This window comes from Strix aluco, chromosome 1, assembly GCF_031877795.1.
Source record: "Strix aluco isolate bStrAlu1 chromosome 1, bStrAlu1.hap1, whole genome shotgun sequence".
NCBI lineage: Eukaryota > Metazoa > Chordata > Aves > Strigiformes > Strigidae > Strix > Strix aluco.
Window position 1 is genome coordinate 115000984 of NC_133931.1, and position 23060 is coordinate 115024043.

At 41.0% G+C, this 23060-nt stretch overlaps 2 protein-coding genes across 10 annotated transcripts in view; one reads left to right on the plus strand and one right to left on the minus strand.

Annotated features, from left to right (window-relative positions):
• The window catches only part of ZMYND11 (zinc finger MYND-type containing 11), a 108414-nt gene extending 105522 nt beyond the window's left edge, over positions 1–2892 (plus strand). For all 5 annotated transcript variants that reach the window (XM_074831824.1, XM_074831853.1, XM_074831834.1 and 2 more), the window contains one exon: positions 517–2892. In XM_074831824.1, coding sequence (XP_074687925.1) covers positions 517–639 — 123 coding nt within the window. In that variant the 3' untranslated portion in view covers positions 640–2892. The remainder of the gene's footprint in view (positions 1–516) is intronic.
• Positions 2893–10641: 7749 nt separating this feature from the next.
• Positions 10642–23060, minus strand: part of DIP2C (disco interacting protein 2 homolog C) — a 331218-nt gene continuing 318799 nt past the window's right edge. For all 5 annotated transcript variants that reach the window (XM_074831885.1, XM_074831893.1, XM_074831874.1 and 2 more), the window contains 4 exons: positions 21849–21923; positions 20585–20759; positions 18636–18759; positions 10642–13793 (listed from right to left, as the gene is read on the minus strand). In XM_074831885.1, coding sequence (XP_074687986.1) covers positions 13541–13793; positions 18636–18759; positions 20585–20759; positions 21849–21923 — 627 coding nt within the window. In that variant the 3' untranslated portion in view covers positions 10642–13540. The remainder of the gene's footprint in view (positions 13794–18635; positions 18760–20584; positions 20760–21848; positions 21924–23060) is intronic.

Genomic DNA, 23060 nt, shown 5'->3' on the forward strand with positions numbered 1-23060 from the left:
TGGTGTTGTGACTTTTGAGATTTTCCTAGCCCGAAAGGATCTTCCCCAGCAACCTCTGGACAGGTCAGACGTGTAAAGAAACCTCAGAAACGCTGGGTTTTGAGCTTGCGCAGAACCTGCTCATGCCAGAAGTGCCTGTTGATTTATCGTAGGTTTTAAGTCATAGATCAGGGTGGTATTATACAAATGTAGGGTAGAAGATGGTTCCTGCACTGTGTGGCTGAAAAATGTCTATCTACTCCCCTGAGGGATGAGTTTTCTTAGATGAGAAATGATTTTTTCAAAAGCAATAATCCAGACTCCAGAAAATACAAAAGCATTGTGCAGATTTGCTAAAGATTGCTGCTTTACTTAGCATGTGTGAAAAACACCCTGCCTCTGGATGCCCCAAGCATAAATAAAAGGGAAGTATTGCTCTGCATGTGCTGGTGCATCCACGAGCAGGTGAGAACACTTGTGTGCTGGTAAGGAGGGATCCTGCGAGGGTGGTAATCTCGTCTCGTTTGTTCTCTCCAGTGCTACAACTGTGAAGAGGAGGCCATGTACCACTGCTGCTGGAACACTTCCTACTGCTCCATCAAGTGTCAGCAGGAGCACTGGCATGCCGAACACAAACGTACCTGCCGCAGAAAAAGATGAAAGAGTTGTTCCTCCCCTAGAAAACCACCCCGATGATTGCTATTCTCAGACACAGCGGTTTTTGTTTCCAAGAAGCCAAAATTGTTTAGAATTTGCTTCCCATTTTGCACCAGCCTTTAAACACTTTTCGTAAAAGAAATTTTGCACAGTAATTTCAATCTTCTGTTTAATGCTCCTCCAAAATTTTGTCGGCAAAATGAATTTAACATCCGTGGGAGCAGGTTACTTTAAATAATTTTAAACTAGAGGATTTGTTGCATTTTCAGCAAATTTTAAAACATTTTTAGGTTTTACAGAGATTTTAATCTTTAAAAACAGCAGATCTAAAGATAAATCATGCAAGTTTAACAAAAGGAACGTTTAAAAACTAGATCTGAATGTAAGAAATGTAGAACTGTTTCAGAAAAACAAAGCATACTACCTTGATGTAACATTTATTTCTTAACCTTGTTGAGCTGGTTTTGTTCAGCTTAATTTTACTGTTTAAAGGCATTATCTATTGGTTATACCAGTGGGTACATGATTGAATTTAGGGAACAGGGTTGACACAGCAGGTGCTAGTCCTGCGTATTTTTTCTTAAATATTTCCCAACTGTGTTTTATTTTCATTATTTCTTTTCAATATATAACTTTTATAACAAAATATTAGCTTTGATCTTGTAGTTTAAAATCACAGGGAACTGGGGTAATCTTTTACTGAGCTGGATCTTAGAGAAAAATGAATATTTAAATTTTGAAGTTTGCACATTTCATCTTTGTCCTAACATGAGTGCTTGTAACAAGAATAAGAAAAGCCAAAAAAACAAAAAAACCAACTACCTTTATTCATACACGGAATTATGAGGCAAATTTCTTTATTGTGCCCCCCTTCAGCCTCCCCAATCCAACGTCATTTGACTGCCTATGATCTGGTGTCACCTGGTCCATTGTAACTTGATAATAAAAGGAGAAAAAGCACTTAAGTTTCACAGAAGCCGTTATGTTTGTAGTAATGGGTCATTGCCTAATAATGAGCTCCATCACTGTACTCAGAATGAAGAATAATGCATGTTAATTTCCTTGTATTAAAGATGCCGTGATTTGTAAAAAGTCTGTATTTTGCGGAATGTCTGGATTAAGAAGCATTACCAATAGGAATGGATCGATAGTTGAAAAATGATTTTCTTTTTGTTTGTTTTATATATAGATATATGAATTGCATCCATGTTCAGAGACAATTTTTTAAATAGATGTAAAGCTTACTTAAATAGCTTTTCTTTTAAAGTGTCTCCGCATTTTAGTTTCTTTAAAAGATTGGTCTTAGACTGAGTCATATGCCCATTAATCATCCAGCTATTTTTTGAGAAGTTAGAGGAATAATTTGTAAATATTTATTTAGATCTTTGATATTTATTGAAAGCAATTACATGATGGAACGATGGAAGCTGAAGAATCAGGAGGAAAGCCTTTAAAAAAGTTTTCTCTAGGATTTGTCAGGGTCATTGTAAAGATGAAAATATAACTAAGACTTCTGTGAACTACCACTGAAATCCTGATCGTTTTTACTTACAGTGGTGATATAAGTTAATTGACTAGATACTGCCAAATAATGCCCAATATGTTGCAGAAATTAAGTGGTAAGTTGATTGGAAAAAATAGTAAGTAGATGGTAACTTGTATTACCACAGCTACATTATTGCCTGATAAATGTGTAATTAACTTTTGTCGCCTCTGTGTTGTGACTGTAAAACACTTCACAACTAAAAATCAATCTTGTTCGATTACTTTACAAGTTCCAAAACTTCGATCCACCCCTATGAAAGCAAGTTATTGTGGAAATATTTTTGGTGTAAAATCATTCCAGAATATGTAATATTTAACTGATAGCTGCATGAAAGTAAGATTCGTGTTACTTTGGCTTTTTTGTCTCTGTTGACACGGTTGCACATTTCCAAGTTACTACAGCGTGAAAACTGTGTGTTTTAAAGAAAAAAAAAAACAAAACAAAAAAAAAGATTGTGGCCTGGTTTTGTATAAGTTTTAGGTAAAATTACAATTGATTGTTTTAGGAGTCATGATTTAAAATTAATTTTTCTGCAAATCATAAAGCTATATTAAAGTGTTGAGCTTAGCCACTATGCACATTGTAATTATTCATTGTGGCTGTCCAGTTTATGATGCATTCTGGCATTTTGTAAGCTGCTCTGACTAGCAATATATAGAGTCATTTAATGTGTTAACATTGGTTAATAAATGTATTTAAAAAAACCCTCACGGAAAGCGTCTGTGTTGATTTCAGCCAGTTGTCCGCCAGTTGTCCTCACACCCTTGGGTGGGCACTCACGAGGCAGCTATTTTTACTTGTCCTCACCTAGAAAGACCGGAGCTGCCGATGGGGGAGCTGGGCCTGAATTTGCGGGGCCCTTGCTCCTGGCTCGAGGTGAGCTGGCAGGTCCATGCAAGGGCCTGAGCATTTCACATGGCTTCAGCACCGAAAGTGAATCTTTTCCGGGGGCTGCATCCACCATGTCCTGGTGGAAATGCCAGGGTGGGGCTCGCAGACCCCCATCTCCCTGTGCTGCCTCTCACCAGTGTCCCCACTCTGCCTCCTCCCTACCCTAGTCACCAACCCTTAGCCTGTGCCTGTTAGACATTTTATTAATAAACTTTTATCTGGAGGGACTGAGAGGACTCTATGAATCCAGCTCCAGCCTGAACAGTGGCAGCGTTTCTCTCACAAATGCAGCCCTGAGAAGCAGTTTCTCTCACCTATTTTCAAAATCAGGACTTGCTGCCAGCAAGGTGCCCGAGGGAGCCAAGGGCCCATGCTGGTGCTACTGCCCACAGGGCATGTCCCACAGCCACCCTTAGGAGAAAGGGCCATTTGGGGACCAGCCACAGGCAGGGAGGTTTGTCCTGGAGCCTCAGCATGACTTCAGGGCTGCAGGAGAGACACTGGGAATTGGTTTCTCTGTGGCCATTAAGAATTTCCCTGTGTGCATTAAGACCTGGCAAGACCTGCTAGTCCCAGGGGGGAAAAAGAAAAAAATGTATTTTAAATATTTAAAGATCCCTCAAAACTCTCTTTTATTATTTTACTATCCAAACTTTTCTGTTCTTACATGAATCATAGCATTTTACCTGAGTGCAAGTTTTATTCATTCATCTTGATGAAACTCGATTGAATAGAAATAACCATCATAGAGCACATATTGCAAATGAATCATTTATGCTGAAACAAGCTGGCAAAGCGGGGTCAGGAAGAGGCAGCGTGTCTCCCCGAGCTCCCTTTCCCAGGCCGCCTCTCGTTTGGATGACGGTGGTCAGCCTCCAAGCACAGCACTGCTCACCAGCACCCCACTCACAGAAGTCCCCGGTGGAAACGTCCCCCCCTCCCAGTTCCCCTCCCCAAGTGCATTTGCCAGTTCAGGTGTCACCAGTGGGACCGGTATCGGGACCAAACAGGTTAAATGCTTTGGAAGTGCCGCGGCAGCTTCCCACCCCCATTGCTTAACATGGGTCCTCTGTACCCCTCTGTACAGACCTGCTGTACCCCATCACATGTCCCACGCTGGACCCTGTCACCACCATCCCTGCAAAGCAGAGGAGGATATTTGTCCTTCCACTGCCCAAAATCTGCAACTTTCCTTCCACCAGGAACCTTAGGATGAGCAGGGGTTTCTGTGAGCTGCTGCATCTTCACCACTGCAGACAGGGCTGTATCTTAGTGCTCCCAGAGCATCAGTCTTGAAGGCATTATTTGGCATTTTATTGTTGGCTTTTCCTATTTTTTTGTCATCATTATTATTACTATTGTTGTTATTGTTAACATCATTATCATCATCATTATTATTATTATTAATTTTAACTCTAGCTATAATTTTATTTTAGTAAGGAGGAGCAGTGGTTTCTGCCTCCTACTTCCTTTAGGTGGAGTGAGCTGCCCAGCTCAGGGCTTGTTTGCCTTTCCAGATCCTACATGACTATGTGAAATATGTTTGGGATTTGTTATCGGTAGTTAGGGGCTACCCAGCCTATTTTAGCCTCAGAGTGAGAGCAGATACGCAATATGTGCATATGCTTTCATAAATCAAATTGGGGGTGGTATCAAAACCAAAAAGTCCCTTCTTGCATTGTTTCATGTTAAAGAAATTCAATTGCAAGTGGAGAGATTGAGAGATTCAGCCATTTGTGAGAATAATAGAGTATTTTGGGGTTTAAGTGGGAGATGTTTATAACTAATGTAAAAGAAAAAAAAAACAACTATCTTGGACCTTCCAAAAACCTAAAAAACCCATCATATTTTGTCTTAATAAAACCTATTTCCAGATATCAAAAGGCTCAAAAGTATGTTAGACTCTGACCAACGCTGTTTAAAAGAAAATGTTGGGTTACTAAAGGTTCAAAATTGTAAAGTCAGAAAAAGAAAGAGAACCCAGAGAAAATTAACTCTAAATTGCCCCTCCTGCTCCCCATGGCCATGCCTGCCCCAGCACCTCTCCAGCCCCACAGCTGTGAAGTGCAGAAAGATGCCTCCAGGCATGGCAAACAGCAATGGAGGGGCTGATATTAAATACAGACTCTGCTTTGCAGATAGTTTATACATAGAAGGGGACTAATAATTGAAGATAATATAGAAGAAAGGCCGGGAGAGTGAGAATGGGCCATGCTAAAAGGCAGAGCCATGCGTTTGTTTACAAAGCCACCGGCCAGTGTCTGTTAACTCCCTGGAAGTGAAACTAAGCTGGCATAAGACCTCAATGGAAATAGGATTTGCCCCAGAGAGGTACCTAAAAATAAACTTGAGTTCTTATAGAGAAGCCACTGTGAAGCTGGTTATGTGAAATGCTTTACTAGTGTGTGGAAAAGGACTTCTACAGCCAGAGCACTACTTTCAACTACTTTGTTAAGAGGAAAAGTATCTTTTGCAGCCAGCCACTGCAGGTGGCTCGGGACCCTGCTTGCTGCCACATGAGGTCTCTGCCTCTCCTCCACTCATGCTCCCATGGCAAGAGCTTGTGGCAGCCAGCTCTCTGCAGGGCTGGTGCTGAGCCACGATCCCACCACACTTGGCCACAGCAATGCACTTTTGTCCCTTGTAACAGGGCCTTCAAGGTGAAAAATGTCTTCATTAAGAGCAAAAAGGGAGCCGGTGCCTTGCACACATCAGCTCTCGAAGACCCTGTCATCAGGAAAGAGGGTTTAACCTCGCGTGGGCCACCCGCGCGTGCCTGGGCTGATCAGGGCACCCCGGTAACCATCCTTGTTAGGAGGAATAAGAGCCGTTCCCACACGTGACAGCTGTGTGGGTCTGGGGTGCTCTCAGGAGGGAGCCAGACGAGGCGTCCAAGCCCCAGCGGCATGGGCAGCGCGGCGCAGGCAGGGAGCTCCTCTGCTGCCTGCGATGCAGCTCAGCCCCTGCCAAGGAGGAACACTGGCTCCTTCCTGAAGAAAGAGCATGGGCAGAAACTCTGCCATGCACGGTTTATGCACTAGAGAATTTCTTTGGCTGACACAAGATCAATTGACGGAGCTTTTCCCTGCCTTTTCACAAGCCTTTAAAGACCACGAGTGCCGGAAAGCCTTTTTAGTTTTCCCCTGAAGAAACAAAAGATGTGGAATTCAGTAATTTTTTTCTGAGGATGCTGGAGCCATCAGCACTTTGACTCTGGGCTCCCTAATGTCAGTGGCCACTGCAGCAGTGAGCAAGCTGCTCCATGCTGAGCTGTTGGGTGCCAGCGCTGAACGCTGAGCTGGAGCCCAGGACTGCTCACCCTCTCCCACCAGCAGCATGGCCGCTGCATCTCTGTGCAGTATTTGGATGGGTGCAAAAAAAGACCTCAAGCCTTGGAGTTTATCTTTCTCTCCAGTCAAATCTCAAAATGTCCTCTAATGATTATCCTTCCTGTGGCTCAGCATTTCCAAATCAAAACTGGACAAATAGAAGAAATACATTTTACCTAAAATTAAGCCAAACTGACAATGAGACCAATTGTAACCTGTATTTCTGGTTGCTTTCTCCAACACTTACACTTTGTCGTGTCTTCGACTGACACATTGCATCCTGACTTTGTCTCTCTCCTGCAGATGCACTGGCTTTATTGTGCTGGAGAAATAAATGGTGATGTTAGTTGTAAGTAAAGTGCAATGCAAGTGCATGTGTCTGCATGCATGCACAGCAAAAATGCAGTTGCACTGTTTTAGCAGTGAGGCTACAGCCCTGTTATGTGATCCACTGGAAATGGGAGTATTTTAATGAAAGTTTTCCTTTAAGAAAATCTGGGTTTTGTTAGAAAATTTTCAAAATTGAGTGATCCCTAATAGTAATTGTATTATGGCTCAAAACAGCAGTTAAAAGCTTCCTGTTCTGTTAAAAGGCTTTGCCCCAAGATGAAAAATGTTTCCATCCTTTGAATGAAAAAATATTTATAGCTGAGACCACACTTCATTTGTTTTTTTCTTTCTCTTTACTAACCAAAGAGCTATAGGAGGAGGGACGGGAAGAATTTAAACATTCCCCATTCAGTTTTTGCTGGCCCTATAACTGGGACTGGCAGAGTGGGCTGTGGGTTTCCACGACCGCCAATGCTGAGCGCCTGCCCCTGCAACACACATCTTCGGGCTGTGTGTCTCCATCACTGCCCCCGCACAGGCAGCTACCCCGGGCTGAGCCGCTGCAGCTGCAGCACGGCCTCGCAGGGTGTGTGCACGGCCGTGAGACCCTGCACGTGCACAAAAGCATGTATCCTCACCCTGGCAGGCAGCTATGTGCGGTGGGGAGAGAAGGGGGCGTGCAAAAAAAATCTTCCTGTGGATTTCAGGAAAGTATCTGAAACCAAATGTTTGTGAGAGGCATCCTAGAAATGTTGCTGAGCGCATGTGTCTGCAATGGAAAGTTTAATCCCTTTGTATCTCCTCAGCCACTAATTTCCTTTGGACAGTTGTTGGCTCAAATTCTCATCTTCCTTTGCTCCGTGAATACTGGCCATGCCATAGTCCCCTCCTGACCTTGGTTCATGGAAACATCATTTTTCTCTTGCAGCTGCTTTTCTTACCCTAGTCTTCTCTCAGCACTTCCCTGCTTCAGTTCTGCCTTTTCCCTGATACGGACCTGTTGTGTTTCTTTTGTTTCCTGAACCTTTTGGGTTGAGATAACCTCTGTCCTTGTCTTGCACCATGCCTGTCCTCCTACCTCCATACATTTCCTCTCTTAGGTCTTATCCCAAAGCCCCTTGGCTGAATTCAGCAGGTGGTAGTTCATCCAAGCCTCCAGACTGAACATGCGGCTAAGGGCAGCAGGGCTGTGTATCACGGCACCTGGAGCTCCCTGATTTGAAATGGGCTCACCTAGGTGAGAAAATTAAAATGTAGGCCACTAAAATAAGGTGCCTGATACCATTGGGTCAATTGTTTGACCCTTTCCCTCACATGCACAGTCTTCTCTTTTCTGACCTTACCTCCCTTTTACACCAAATGCTCTTCCTAAACTTGGCCTTCATTTATGGCTTCCTCCATTGGTGTCCACTCCAGCAGCGATGATTCAGTACAGCTCTTCTCAGTGCCTCTCCCTGGCATCTCCAGACCTTTCCCACATGCTGCCTCTCCCCCTGGAAAACCCTTCCCTGTTGTGCTTCCACGGGCTTTGTCCCCTCCTTCAGACCCCTCCACAGGACACTCCCTTGTGTGAAGCCTATCAATGTCAATCCACCATGACGTTAAAACAAGATCAGCTTTGTGCCTTTAGCATCAGCCCATTAACTGGCCATATTTTGCAACCATTTTTAAAAAAATTTATTAGATTTGTTGTGGCATCCCTGGGGCAAAGCCTTTGTTTATTTTTTTTTCCCTGCGTGGATCATACAGAATACACCTTGGCTTTGGAGAAATCTTGTCCATGCAGACCAGAAAGAAGTGTAAGAGCACTCTTGGTACTGATTTTGACTGGCATGATGCAGCATGACCTGCTTAGGGAGCATATGGTTGATCTTAAATGCCATGCAGTTTCCAGCATCAGGGTACATGCTAAAAACGTATAGAAATGGGCTGATGCTGGGTAAGAAAACGAGCACCGCTGTTTCGAAGATGTTGACCTCAATGAGGTACAACACAAATGAGGCAAGCCTTGTGAGGAATTCTGGACCAGCTTTAAGATGATAACCCTCAAGAGAGAACAGAAAAATCCCTGGAAAGGAAAGCTGTTTATCTAAGTCATGGTACGATGAGTGAGAGCTTTTGGGAAGGTGGGCTGCCAAATGAAGCACTCCAGATACCAAAAAATAACTCAGGTTGAACTTTATTTTATCCAAAAAAGAAATTATTAATTTCTACTTTCAGAATGTAGAATCTGGTTACGTTTTTTTTCCTATTCAAATCTCAGCCAGTTTTGAGCAAAAAATTCTTCTATTAAAACAAACAAACAAAAAGATGCAAAATCAGGGTTGGCTCTTACCCTGGGGATAGTGGGGTCCATCCCCACTGGGATGATCCTTCTGGACTTTACCTCTCCCCACACTGCCCGTCCAGCCAAGGCCCACGCCAGCGCCCAGCCCAGCCCCCCAAAACCACCTGCACACCCCACGTAGAAGCCACAGCAGGGATTTGTATCCCCAAGGTTGCAGAGAGGGGGGTCTGTGACTGCTCAGGCTGACTGCAAAAAGCTGTGTTGGAGAAAGTCAGAGTTCCCCCAAACCCAGCTCCCCTGTGATTTGGTTCACAAGGTGACCGGTGAAATCTGTGGTGGATCTCTGTGCACGTTCCCCCCTCCCCGCCTTAGATGATAATGGTGCATAAAGCAAAGTTTTGTGTTGAAAAACACACACAAAAAGCTGCAATGTCTTTTAGCAAGCTTTTTCCCAGTTCTTACCTTCTTAGTATCAACCTGATAATGAATAAATTATACTGTTCTTATTGTGCATGAAATTATTCTTCTAACCCTACTACAAATTTTTTTGATTGAGATTCCCCACCAGCCTTCCAGTGCTATAGCTACCATTTGCCAAAAAGATTTTTAAAAGCTGTACTTTAAATATTTTTACCTTTTAAAAGTCCTCATCACCATTAGTATAAAACATCAAAACCCGTCCTTTTTTAAAGAAAATTATTAGTAAAATTGACTCAGGAACTACTGCTGTTCTGTCGTCCTCTACCTTCTCCCACCCCTCACTTGCCCTCTCCCTCCCAGTTTTTGGGTTGCACTCTCTGCTCTGGAAAATTGTGGGTCCTCTAACCTGCACCCACCTCTTGTGATGAGCACCCTGCAGTTTAAGCCACTGGAGATGGATTTCATATCCTGAACTTCTCAGACGGGCTACCAAAGAGACAAGGACTCAGAATTTCATCCTTTGAAATCACATGTGAAAAATCAGAGCTACGGACAATTCTCTTCTCTGGGGACGCTGCTACTCAGTGGCTGGCAGCCAGCTCTGAAATCACAGTATTTTTGGAGAAGGCCAATGGAAATGGGCAGAACACATTTCCTAGAGGTTTTATCTGGTCATCCAAGGCTTCTGAACTGATACAGGGGTTCTAGCCCCACATGTGTGACCAAGCAGTTACCCACATATTGTCACTGGCAGAGAGCTCCAGCAGAAATGTGATACCTGGATCAGTAACTTACACAACTGATCAGCAGTATGTCGGTAGCAAGACCTTGCAACAAAAGTGATAAGTGACAAATTTGTGGAGTTTACAGTACTAATGCTTGTTATTGCTTCTCACAAAATGTTACCAAGCTTACAATAATCTTTACACTTTCAGCAAAAATGTGAACAGTATATTTGAATATATTAAAAAGAATTAAAAAAACATTTCACAAAAAACATTTGTTGCCATATGAAAGTCTTTCAGCAATAAATGCCCACACCAGTATTTAAACATTGTTAAAAGTATAATGATTTGTACTAATAAATTATGCAACAAGAGAGGTAAACAAAATAAAATTACAGTATAGCTCTCCATGTTCCTCCACTGAGCATCCGCAGCTCTCAGAAGCTCCATTTTAGATGACTAATTAAGAAACCGATATTTTCAGAGCAACAAAAATAAAAGCTTTTATTTGTTCATTTGAATATAAAACAGGCGTTATCACAGATGTACAAAGCGTACTGGTGGTTTAACATACAAGAAGGTTGCTGTCCTTTGCACATAAAAATTTTTGTCTGAAACTGTGATTGGCTGAGTTACATGAATTTCTCTAACCAGTCACCACACTCTATGAAATAACGCTGCTAACATTCAACTGATAAAAGGGACAGTCTTCCCTTGGGTAAAGTGTCAAGCAGGATTAAATATATATAATAAACAAGCACCATGAGGAATCTGCTCCTGTTTGATTAGTTTTGTGTTTAAATGTTCATTGTGTACCCTCTTTTTTGTGCATGTGCATCAAGTTGATTACATGGTTTTGTCTGACTCCAAAAGCACAAGGTCACAAGACAAACATTTTATACATTCTCATGAATGGTTTATCTACAGTACAGTTTCTAATACAGAACAATCCTTCTTTATTGCTCAGTCTGATGGTGCTTAAATGTTTCCTTCCTTTTGCTTGCACAACAAAACCAGAAACTCAGTTTATCATTTCTCTTAACTCAGGATTTAACAACCACGGATGACAGGTTGCAGAAGAGAGCTGTTATTAACTGCGTTTCACAACTGCATTGCAGTTCTTTTATTCTCTACAAATGCAAAGTTGACTTCGTGAAGGTTAAAGTGATGCTTTGAACGACAGCGAGATTTGTTTTGCAGTACTGAGATCAGCGATAGCAGGACTTCACAAGTTAGTTCACACACTGCAATTATGTTTGTTATCAATCAACATCTTGTCTGAAACCTTACAACAACTCGCCATTAAGAACAGATTTTATTCTTTTTAGGGAGCAGAAAAGGAATTTGACAAAATATAGGATTGGTCTGCAGAGCATGAATAGGGCTATTCACAGGACAGTGAAGGCGGAAAGGATGGTCTGAAAGAAAACGCGTCTGACATGGCAAGATGCTCTGTACTGTACATGCAGACTAAAACGTCCCTACCTTTTAAAAAGATTTTAAACACCCAGCATTGAGACTCCCTTATACGTGATATAAACATTATTACATTTGCCCTGCAACAATCATCTTAGTCATGCATATCCGGTAATGAGAGCCAGCACAGGAACGTCATTCGGGACAATAAGAAAAGCATTCTTGGACTGCAGCTGGTAAATCCCACTCTTGATCACAAACAGGTCAATTCAGTTACAACCACATGAAGGAAGGGGAAGGTTTTAAAAAAGGGGGCACGGGGTGCAGGGAAGACAACAGAATGGGGGAATCAAACCTCTCTTTTATCCAAAGGTAGTAAAATGAAGGCAGCTGTGATGCATGTTTCCCTACTCTTCTCCCGTGATGGCCTCAGACCACGGGACTCCTCCGTTCTTTGAACAGGCAGATCGGTTCCTCTGATGTTTTAATGCGTTTAGGGACTAGTTAGCAGATGCACGATTCGTGCCAAATCGGTCGTAGTGACTGTACGCTCCTCTCTGTTAAGGAATAAATTAAAGACCATCGAAACAACAGTTTCCCGTAAATGTAAACTGGATGCATTGGCCACCAAGCTACGTGTCCTAGCTGAGAGGCAAATTGATTAACTCTGTGCAAATAACCCCAAAACTTTTCCTTATAGCAATAAAAACACCAACTAAAACAATGAAAAAAATTGTGCAACAAAGTTCTGCAGCTAGACAACAGTGCTATTCCTCAACCTGCCTTTTCTAAGTCTAACAAGTGTATGCACATGCCAGCACGAATATTTATTGTTGCCTCCATGGCAAAGAAAAGAAAATTATTGTAGTGCATTTTTAGTCTTAAATTCATTCACTGCCTTAAAGGCAGCAATAATTCCACTTGCTGGTATCTAGAGGATTCTTTTCGACAGGGATACTTAGCAATCCAGGATTGCTTTTTTTTTTTTTTCCAAAAAATTTGTGAGTAGCATTTGATTATCTACAGTGGGAGACACCATGCAAGTGACAAGTACTGCATTTTAAACTTTAAAATCTTTTGTCATTAGTGAATTTATATTTCATATATATATATTTGATGTGATACTATCCACTCAAGATAATACAACACTTTGTTTTTATATTAGCAAACATTTCAAGAGTTTAATATTCTTGAATGTTTTTTCTCTTTTATACTTCTAAAGAGATCAAAATAAATTAAACGTTTTGTACATAATTACAGAAGAAGTAGTTAACTTATTTTATCTTTTTAGTTTAGTACAAAGATATTTGCAAGTTCATTGCCGAAATACACCTTATTTATAAATTTCTTCCATTCTAACTCTAACAGCAAAGGCTCTTTGGCCTTTGGGCTTTCAGCATCTCCGACAGAAAGCTGCAAGATTTCTAATTGAAAGGTGCTACTTTGGGTATTCTCCTCGTACCACTACATAGTTTCCTAAGATGTGGGATCTAAAATGGCTTAAGTTAGTAACGGATCTGTATTCATCAGCTTTTTATGACATATTAAAACAAATGAAGAAAACAATAATTTGTATTAGTATGCAAATTGTTTTAAAAGAATCCATTTGGAGGGCAGAATAAAAAAAAAATCTACTTCAGCTTACTTAATGTAAAATACAAAGCCACATTTACTCAAAAAGCAGTATTGTCCAATAAGCAAAAAAAAAAAAAAACAAGTTTAAAATGGGCTTTTCCAACACACTGAAGGGCCTTACCCCATAGTCCTTCTTTTTAAAATTTAGTGGTAAAAGAAAACATTTCACATTTTATTTCCTGCCAATCGTGACTGCTTTGAAAAGTTGTAATAGAAACAGTTCAATTCTGATGAGTGTCAGCATCTTATCTGCACACTTTTTTAGTGGACACCAAAAAATTTTATACATCTATAGTAAAGTCCATGGAAGCTTTAAGGTACAAGACTACATGTTGTAGGCCACATAGATGGGATCTAGCTGGTCTGCCAAAAATCCGTCTCGTAGGTGCATACGTTGTTTCTCTCCACGGGAGTTGATAGGAATTACACCAATGTCCACAACCACCACCACCCCTACAATCAGATAGTGTTCCTCCAGGACCACGTTGGTGACCAAAGGAACCAGGTCCAAAGCTTCTTGCTCCGATCCGTCCAGCTCAACTACAACGACCAATAAATTTGTCCAGGTAAACACCGCACTGGAACGAAAGAAAAAATAATATTAGTGGTGGGGATTGTTTACCCATTTGATTTTTTGCCCTTTTCATTCCACCTTGGTTATTTTTGTTTCCACTCCTAGGGCTCCTTTTGTATGCTCACCACAAAGCAGAAGTAGCAAGAGAGAATGTGTCTGCAGGCAGGGGCAGAAGAACAGCCCCATTAGCTCTCACTTTAATATTGCTGCAATGCTAAGTATTGGGCTGAACTTTACAGAAACTCAAGTCTAATCCTTGCCCATCATGTAAGCAGGTAGTAAGACCCTGTGCGGTTCCCTCTGAAGCCAAAGAACTGTCACAGCACTGCTGTGTTCATGAAGGCATGCATGAGCTATCTGTGGGTGGAGGCGTCTTCTCTGGGGTTTTTTGAAGAGCTGCCCAGAAGAGCAAAGGAGGTTAAAAGAAGAGGCACCAAAAAGAACAGCAGGAACATAGTCTGACCTGAAAGCTCTTTGGGATGAGCTCTGCCTAGCGACGGGGTGCGGAGCCCTGAGGACGTTTAGATGGCACACTGCAAGCTGCACAGAGGTCCCCGGCTGGGCGGGGAGGGGGCTTCCTCACTTGCATGGTGCTAGGCAAACATGGCTATGTGCCTTCTGGACTGGGCTGGCTGCTGTCCAGGCAGGTCAGAGCTCAGCACAAAAGAGCTGCGATACTTCTGGATCAATTGGTTTATACAGCAGCGTCTCCATCTGTTTTATTTCAGCAGTTTTATTTCTGTTGGGCTTAAGGAGACAGGAGTTTTTACATTCATTATTAACAGGTGCACACCATTATCGCCACTATCTCCTCCTTATTAAAAGAACTTTGTAAGACCCCAAAAGTTTGGTTAAGCCTGTGAGCCAAAGCAGGTAAATTTTGGTTTCTGTTACTGGGCATTTCTTCCGGCTAAGGATAATGCATTTATCCTTCCAAATATGGAGGCTGGGAGGGTATGAAAGTCTGGTGTATGCTTCCTCTGTCCTTCTCCCCATGTCTCAAATGGTCTCCAAAGCCTCTGAAGTCTCCCAGGAGGTCAGCAGGACCAAGGCTCCACAAAAAGCAATCTCATTCTTCCTTGCAGGTGCTTAAGACACAGATGATGGTTATTTCTTCCTCTAACTTATTCCATAGCATATATAATAATATTCTACACATGTAACTCATACATCAAGCCCTGTACTTTACCCTCCTTTACCTTATAAAATCAGGGGATAATTTCCCAGAATTGTCTCAAGCATAAGCATCTGAAAGTTAGAATATATTATGTATATAAGCCAACTTCAAAAAGAGCTACTTACCCTAAGGTCAATGCTTGATTAAGATAGAAATGCACTGGTTTAGTCTACTAAGACAATTCTGAAAATCCCTGTACTTTGGAAACATATCTTACTTTGCCCAAAAGTTAGCTATGAAAATGTGCTCTATGTTGATACTTAACAGAATGGATTTTAGGAGAAAAGTACTTACTATTTAAAAAAAATTCATTTCAGATCCTGCCAAAGTACTATTTGATTGAATTCTTATGTGCTTATTGATCTGGAAAACTAATGGGCAGACAAAGTAAGGCTGTGCAGGCTCCTTTTGACTTAGTACTGATATGAAATGTATTTTCATTTGTAATTATGTTTTCACAGACATTCAAGTAAGTTTTGATTGATGCTGAATATTAATAAAGTGGAGTATCACTGCACAGGTGACCACCTCCAAAGAGGTCCTAGAATTTTTATGGATTGCTATACAGACATCTAAACTAGTATTATATATATTTTAACAAAAAGTCTGGGGAGGTGTTATTAAAATATAAGTTAGCACTTGAAACCATACCTCAAACCTACTGTTAGCTTGTTACTTTGAAAAGCAATTAATGGCAAGATTCAGGAGAAGGTCCCTAAAACATGGCTTAGGAGAAGTTAGCTTGTCTGAGTTCAGAAGACTGATTCCCAAAACCTTCATGAAGTTGCTGTTAAGTCCTAGAGCCACTGACACTCCTAAGAAGGTTTCAACTGAATTTAAAATTCATTTCATATGTTACAATTCTAACTCACTGTTGACCACTGTAAGTAAAAGGAAATACTGCCCTTTATGTTCTCACCAGTTGAGATGAAGATGTATCAGCCAACATGTATTACTTATGAATACATTAACTTTCCAGCCTTAATGAATAAAAAGAACAACAACAAAAAAATGCCCTAGGATCCAGGAAGGCTGCACTTTCTCAAGAAATTATGGAGTCACACCCAATAGATGCAACACAGGCAATGCACTGAGCTGGGAATGGCCCCTCCTGCTGCTTCAGGAAAAGCAAGGAAGTTGTTGAAAGACCTCCAGAGAAAGAGATTTTCTTCTCCAAATATCTTGTGTAGCTTTACCTATTTGTTGTTATGCAGAGAGAGAAAACCACTTCTTAGCGAATTCCAGGAAGCTATGTTCTGTTCCTCTTTCAAGGGTTTGACGTTTAAATGAGTCATCAATGTGTTTTAATTAAAACACATACACATACTTTATTTCTCAAGATATTTTGCAGTACTAAAAACACTTTCAAAAATGCCTGGTGTAGTTATAAATTACAATAAAAGACTGTGCCACTCTTTTGCTTTTTACATATTGAGACAGAGGAGGTCCAGAGTCAGAGGTTTGTGCTAAAATTTCTTAAGAGACAAGAATAATTTTAAATGACCTTTTAGATCTGATTCTCAATGACAGAAGTTGCACAGCAGGATTACATGTCAGTCAACAAGTCACAGCTTTCCTCAATAGTGATAAATGTTACAAAATAAGCATGTGCTTCTTGGAAGCTGAGGCTATTTTACAATCTATCAACTGGACATACCCAGTACCTATTGTTTGCAATAGGTATTGATGCAGTTAAATCCGTAACGGGTCATCGTAACCGCAACAACAGTGGCCTCCAACAAGAACAGAGGCTCATGACCTTGTCCAAAGAAATGCATATACAAAGTATATATAAAAAGAAAGTTTTAACTGGCTATTATTTTGTCAATGAGTGTTTCCCAAAAACAAGAGGACGATCTCCAGGAGAAGCTGGAAGAGAAGTTAAGTGAGAAAAGTCAAAGAGAGTCAGGACTAGGGCTATGAATGAAAACTCCATGATGGTGGCTTGAGAGGGCTATTAGGCAGAGCACTGGTTAGGAGGAGGTTGGGAACTGTGAGGAAACAAGATGTTGTCGCTCTGAACTACTGTGTCTCCATTTTTTGCAGGAACCACATCAGAAAAGCATCTAACTCATCAGCAATCTCTCTTCTTTGAGGAGAAAACAACCCCACAGACTTTCAATTAGTTAGTTAATAGTACCGTGTGCTTTCTGAAAATCTCACTCATGTGCTTTGTACATTATCACCCCACTACTGGGAAGAGTTAAGGCACCGGGAATTATTTGCATGTACTTCTACCATCTTGCAGAAATTCAGTGGCCTTTTTCTTTGGTGCTCCCAGCTTACTCTAACCCTTTTTAAGTTGCCACTATCCCTCTCAGGATTGCCATGATAATGGAAGGAAAGTGATCCTCAAAGTGCTCTCGGTGGTCTTGACAAAGGAACATAATTTAAGCATTTTTGGCCACTGACACCCATGATGACCATTTCTGCAGTGTGATATGGCTACTTCATTCACTGCCCATGAGCTCACACCTTGAGAACACACAAATCACTGACAACCAGGTACCGCTAAACTCATCGATTTATGAATCTGTGGCCATTTTAGAATAGAGATGTCCCTAAATAGCTTGATCGGAAAACCTTCCATCCACTGCTGATACTGATCTGACACATTTTCAAGGAGAATTTCACAGCACCCTTGAAGTGTTCACACAGGTCTATACAAGGACACAGTGTGGAATGGCGAGCTGGCACAAGACCATACCAGCAGTGATGATGCTCTAGAGAGGAGGCAATAAGGCAAAGCCCCACATACAGTCAACCAAGCAATTAACTGCCTTAATTTTAACAGGTATTTAAGAAAAAGGCAAGGTGTTTCGACTAAAGAAACCAGTCTGGTTGCTGTGCTTCATTATTAAGTTTACTGCTGATGGCCGCACCTTTGCAGCCAGGATTGAAAAGAAAAATGGAGAGTCACATCTTACACTTGCTGAATTGCTCTGGCTGTTGTGACAGGTTCGTTTTGCTGAAAGGAGAAGAGCTGAGCTGCGGTTATATCAAAACAAAACAACTACCTGACTCAGTCTTCTGATGCAAGAATAATGAAAAGCAATTTGTTCTCATGTCGGCCTCAAGAAATGATTACCTGCTGTGTGCATTTGATGATGTGATACATTGATTAAGACATCATTATTAACTCATTGATTTACTGCTTCAATTTCCATTGTGACCTTGATTTGATCACTGCGTGATTTATTAATAACCAATTTGAAAGTAACAGTGTGTTCACTAATAAAGTTTATGAGTGTGTTCATTTATTTGAAATGTTTGCTTGCTTATTCCTTCTAATAACAACACTCCTAAACCTGAACTCATACCCGTTTGCTTTTCCTGGTTAGAATATAAATCTCAAACTCCAAGAAACAGCTACTGACCTACCTGAGGGCTGCTTGGCTCTCTCAAATTAAAAGTTTAATCCTTCACTTGTACTTAAAACCACATGAAAAAAGAAACGTATTGAATGATCTTAGCAGAAAATGGTCCTTCCTGATTAAATCTGTTTGTTTGTGAAAAGTTTCATCCTAAGGACATATTTACAGCTGAGTTATAAATCCTGTGACCATCCTGACAGGCCACTCCTGAATCAATTCAATATCCAAGAAAAAGCCCCAGACATTATAGATATTTCAGCTTTATATAAGGGCCCTGGTGTTATATAATCCTTACCATTCTGTGATGCTCTTGTGTGCTCTAATTACAGAGGTTTCAATATCGATCGGATGGTATCTCATCCCCCGTAACTCCATGGCTTCATCTAATGCACCCACAACATAAAGTGCATCATGGCGTTCTGGTGGTAAGGAAAAAAATATTAACGATTCTATTCTGCAGTATATTAAATTACAAAATTGTTCACATTAATAAAGAAATAAGCATAACATTTATAAGTTATCCTCAAATTTCTGAAACCCCGAAGTGATTTCTGAACTAATGAGAATTTTCTATTACTGAAGTGCAGTGCAGAGCAAAAAGCAGAAGAAAGGAAGGCAGAAACACTATTCCCATTTGAAGAAGAGAAAGGTGGAAGGCTTTATCCAAAGACAGTGGCATAAATTCATGTTTTTCTCCCAGATGAATGCAGAACAGACTCATTCTTTTTTAAGGTGCGTAAATAGACAATAGGCTCCTTATTTCTCTCTCTGTCTTTTGAAAGAGAAAGGATGGATTTGGCCATAACAGTATGGACGATGCTCCTCCAGTAGCTTTGAGATGGTCGGTACTGATGCTTAAGCTGTACTAGAAAGGTGTTTATCAATAAACTAAAAATACGTGCTGTGTGCCAGATCGCAAATTGCTCATTCAGACAAATGGCAAGCTCTGAAGCATAATGCTCTTATAGTATAAATTTTTACTCACTAAAGAAATAAATGAGGCTGAAATGACACTTTTTAAAATACATTAGGCTGATAATACATGACTGCATGTTATCCATAAAGAAATAATATTCACTAATAGACTTAAAAGCAGATAACTGGGTCTTTTTACATTAATTTAGATAGTTGCATGGTGGTAATGGCAATATAGCCTCTACCAGCAATAAAGGGCAGAGAACTTTCTGCACTGGAGCTAAAAGTGGGAGGAGAACAGAGACTTTGCAACTCTGCCAAGATTTAAGCCATATGGATGCTTAAGCTGCAATATCCTCAGAGCATCCTGAATTTGCTCAAGGCTGGACTATCATTATGAAATGAAAAAAGCCTGCGCAACTGAAAGTAAATCTCTTCAGGAAGATGCTAACATAAGGACACAGGCAGCAGTCGTAATCCACAGTGATTACTAAATTGCTCTCAGATTTGATGAATTCACTCAATAGCTGCTATTCTAATTGCACTGACACTGGGGCCCTGGGATCACTCCTGGAGGTGCTCACAGCATTGCTAGAAACCACTCTGCCAACAGCCTCGACTGCCACCTCAGCCAGCTGCCGCTCGTGGCACTGTGCTCTGCAAAAATTACAGGAAAGTAACGTTTTCTCAAGCAGAGACTTCTGTGCCTGGCAGCGCTGGTTTGCTTACATGTGTACACAACATAAGGAATGTCATAAAAACAAATAACAAAATCCTGTACCTTCTCAACAGAAACTCAAACACCCCGTAGCTTCTCCTGCAGGCTACTGCTTGTATTACATTTCAGTAACCATCCCCGCAGGTTTAAAGCCAGGGAAATTTGAGAAATGGACAGCTTCTGTAAATGAGTTTATGACAGAGGAATTATCAAAGAAGGTAGTCACACGAGGGACAGGGCTCGGGCTCACAACAAGGCTTTTTCTATCTGCACGAATGCATTCCTGCGGATATGACTGTGAGAGTAAATAATAGCATTTTAAGCTACATTTCCTATTTTTCAAGCTGAAGCACTTGGCACATTAACAGTGCCAAAAAGTCACTGGTGGAGGGGATTTATAGCACCTGAGGTACAGCAAAGGAAAAGCAACTGTTTCAGCAGGGAAATCTTGCCCTCTGTTTTATTTTTGGATTATTTTAACTAAGGCTTTTTTGCAGTTCTACAGGTTTCACAGACTGAACACTATGGGTAATGCAGGCCAACAGACACAGCGTCAGCCTCAAAAGAATCCAAATTATGTGCATAGACCTAGGTGACAAGAAACCTCTTACCTCCATTTGCATCTGTGAGTTCTGTTCTTCTCAGGAACCCCAGATAGCCAGTTCGAGCCCAAATAGTCTGTGTGTCTCCAAAGCTGAGTCTTGAATTAAAATGATCTGATTGCAAAGATTCGTCTCCGTAGATGGTAAAATACCCACTGGCATTGTGAGTGCTGTGAACCCATATCTAAGTTAAAAGCAATTATACTGGTATTAATTAAAGTAGCTTTCCAGAATGAAGCATTACTGAAAATTCTTCCTGCAAATATTTTTTGTCATAGCTAGATAACACTATAATGCCTTGTAACACTGTTTCTGAACTCACAGCTGACCCAGTTTTAGGCAAAGAGACCCTAGTCTAACCTCTCTGAAGTCAGAGTGCAGATCTGAGCCATGCCTGGGGCAGAGGGATGCTGGACCCACGGCTGCGAGGACACCTGCCACAGACCTGCACAGCCTCCTTGAATGGCTCAGCTAGCTCTGAGGTCTGCTTAGTTATGGCAGATTCCAGAAGAGCCTGTAGACCACAGTGCGCTTTCCATAGCCCCCCCTCTCCTGGTTCAGTGTATTTACTCCAGCAGAGCATCTTCCATGAACACCAGACAGATTATTTTAAAGGGTGAGGCCAGGGACCTTCACCTATGGAGAAGGATTCATTTCATCTAACTCAAGGCATCATGGAAATATTTATGATTTCATAGTAATGAAATCCTACAGATGAATTTCACAAATTAGATTGTAGTTTTAATTACGACTAAGCAAATTCTTCATTTTGATAATTAGATCTTTAACTGCTCATTGAAAATAACTTTTTTTTCTCTCTCTCTAAACATAAAATCAATTGGAAAAACATATAGCCTTGCTCAACTCATCTAATGAGAGTACTTCAGTGCATTGAAGCACAATGATTACAAAGAGAATAGCACTAGAAAACCATCTAGCTGAAATTAGACTGATCAATAAACTTATTTTTTCATGTAAGTTTCCATCAGAATTAGTGAAACACCAAGTAGAAAATACAGTTAGAAAAAGATTTTTTCCTTTTTTTTAATGAACCTGAGCTATTATTAGTATTTATCAAGTACGTTACTAACAATTTTAATAATGATACAAATATCATGCTACACACTTTATATACTATAAAGATCTGTAGAATTCATAATTTTTTTAAACGGGCATTTGATAAGATGTATTATAGGAAACTGGCATACACAATGATAGCTTTATCTCTGCAGTTTAGTTCAGAGCATACAAAGGTTAAGTTTTCATGACTCACCTCACCAAGATGAGAATCTCCTAAGGGTCCCTTTGTTTCTGGATTAGCAATAATGATACGTACTCCTGGGAGGATCTATTGAAAGAAAACATGAGGCAGTAAGAAAGCTTATGCAATCTTATGCTGATTCTTTGTCCCCAAAAAACCTTCATTAGAAACTAGGAGAAATCCTTAAAAAGCTAAAGTAGACTTATAACACAAAAAATTAAAATAGTCCATAGTTGTAATAAATTCTGAGGTATCTGGGAAATGCTACAAAACGTCTTCTCTTCATGAAACCTGTTCATTAAAAACTCCTCAGAAACCAAACGTTCACCTACAATACAAAAATTCTACCAAATGGCCCAAGTCTCTCTGAGAGTATACACTAGAACAGAAAAAAACCAATGCCAGTCACATGAAACTTTAGACTGAAACAGAAAGCAAGCCAGAGGCACCATGCAATCTCCCCTGAACGAGGCCCTGCCAGTGACTTCGTGTAATGGACATTCACCCACTACAGGGGTGGCCAAATGTTAAAACCCTAAAATAGAAAAGGGAGCATCCTCTGACCAAGAGTGCTTGCAAGTCTATGGTTAGAAAGCTTTAGATGAGCATCCACAGTGTCAAGGGCAGTCAGTGAGCAGGGAGTGCTTTGGTGGCTCAGTGCAGCAGCAATGGCACCTCTCCTTTCCCCCAAAGGCGGAGCACACTTAGCAGTAGACCTCGGTCACCGGCGCATGGCCAGACACCGCAGCCAGAGACAGAGATGAGAGCAGCATCCCTATCTCTGTGTGCCAGTCCCGTGTCTTCATCCTGTCCCCCCAGCGATGCCACCCACCAGGGACAGTCCCTCTGCAGGTGATTAGTAGCCTATGACTACAGTGTTGGTAATTGCAGACCAGTTCTCAGTAAGGGTGGGTCTACACTGATAAAACTGCCGCCACTAGTGGCACATATGTTGGCAGTTTCAAGAGTAAGGTGCAGAGGATGAAATACCTTCTTCTTGCATAAAAGAAGGAAATGCTTTTTGCATAAAAGGGGGGTCAGCTTCTGAGAGAGCAGTAATGCATCAGTTACCACCATCGTGCTATTACCTCATCAGTAAAGAAAGGGTTTCAGTCTGCACAGCTGTTAAAGCCTTCCTCCACACTACATTCATGTAAAAATGAACAGACATGGAAATATACTGAAAATATTTACAATAAAAGGTATTTTTAAATCTTCTTTCAG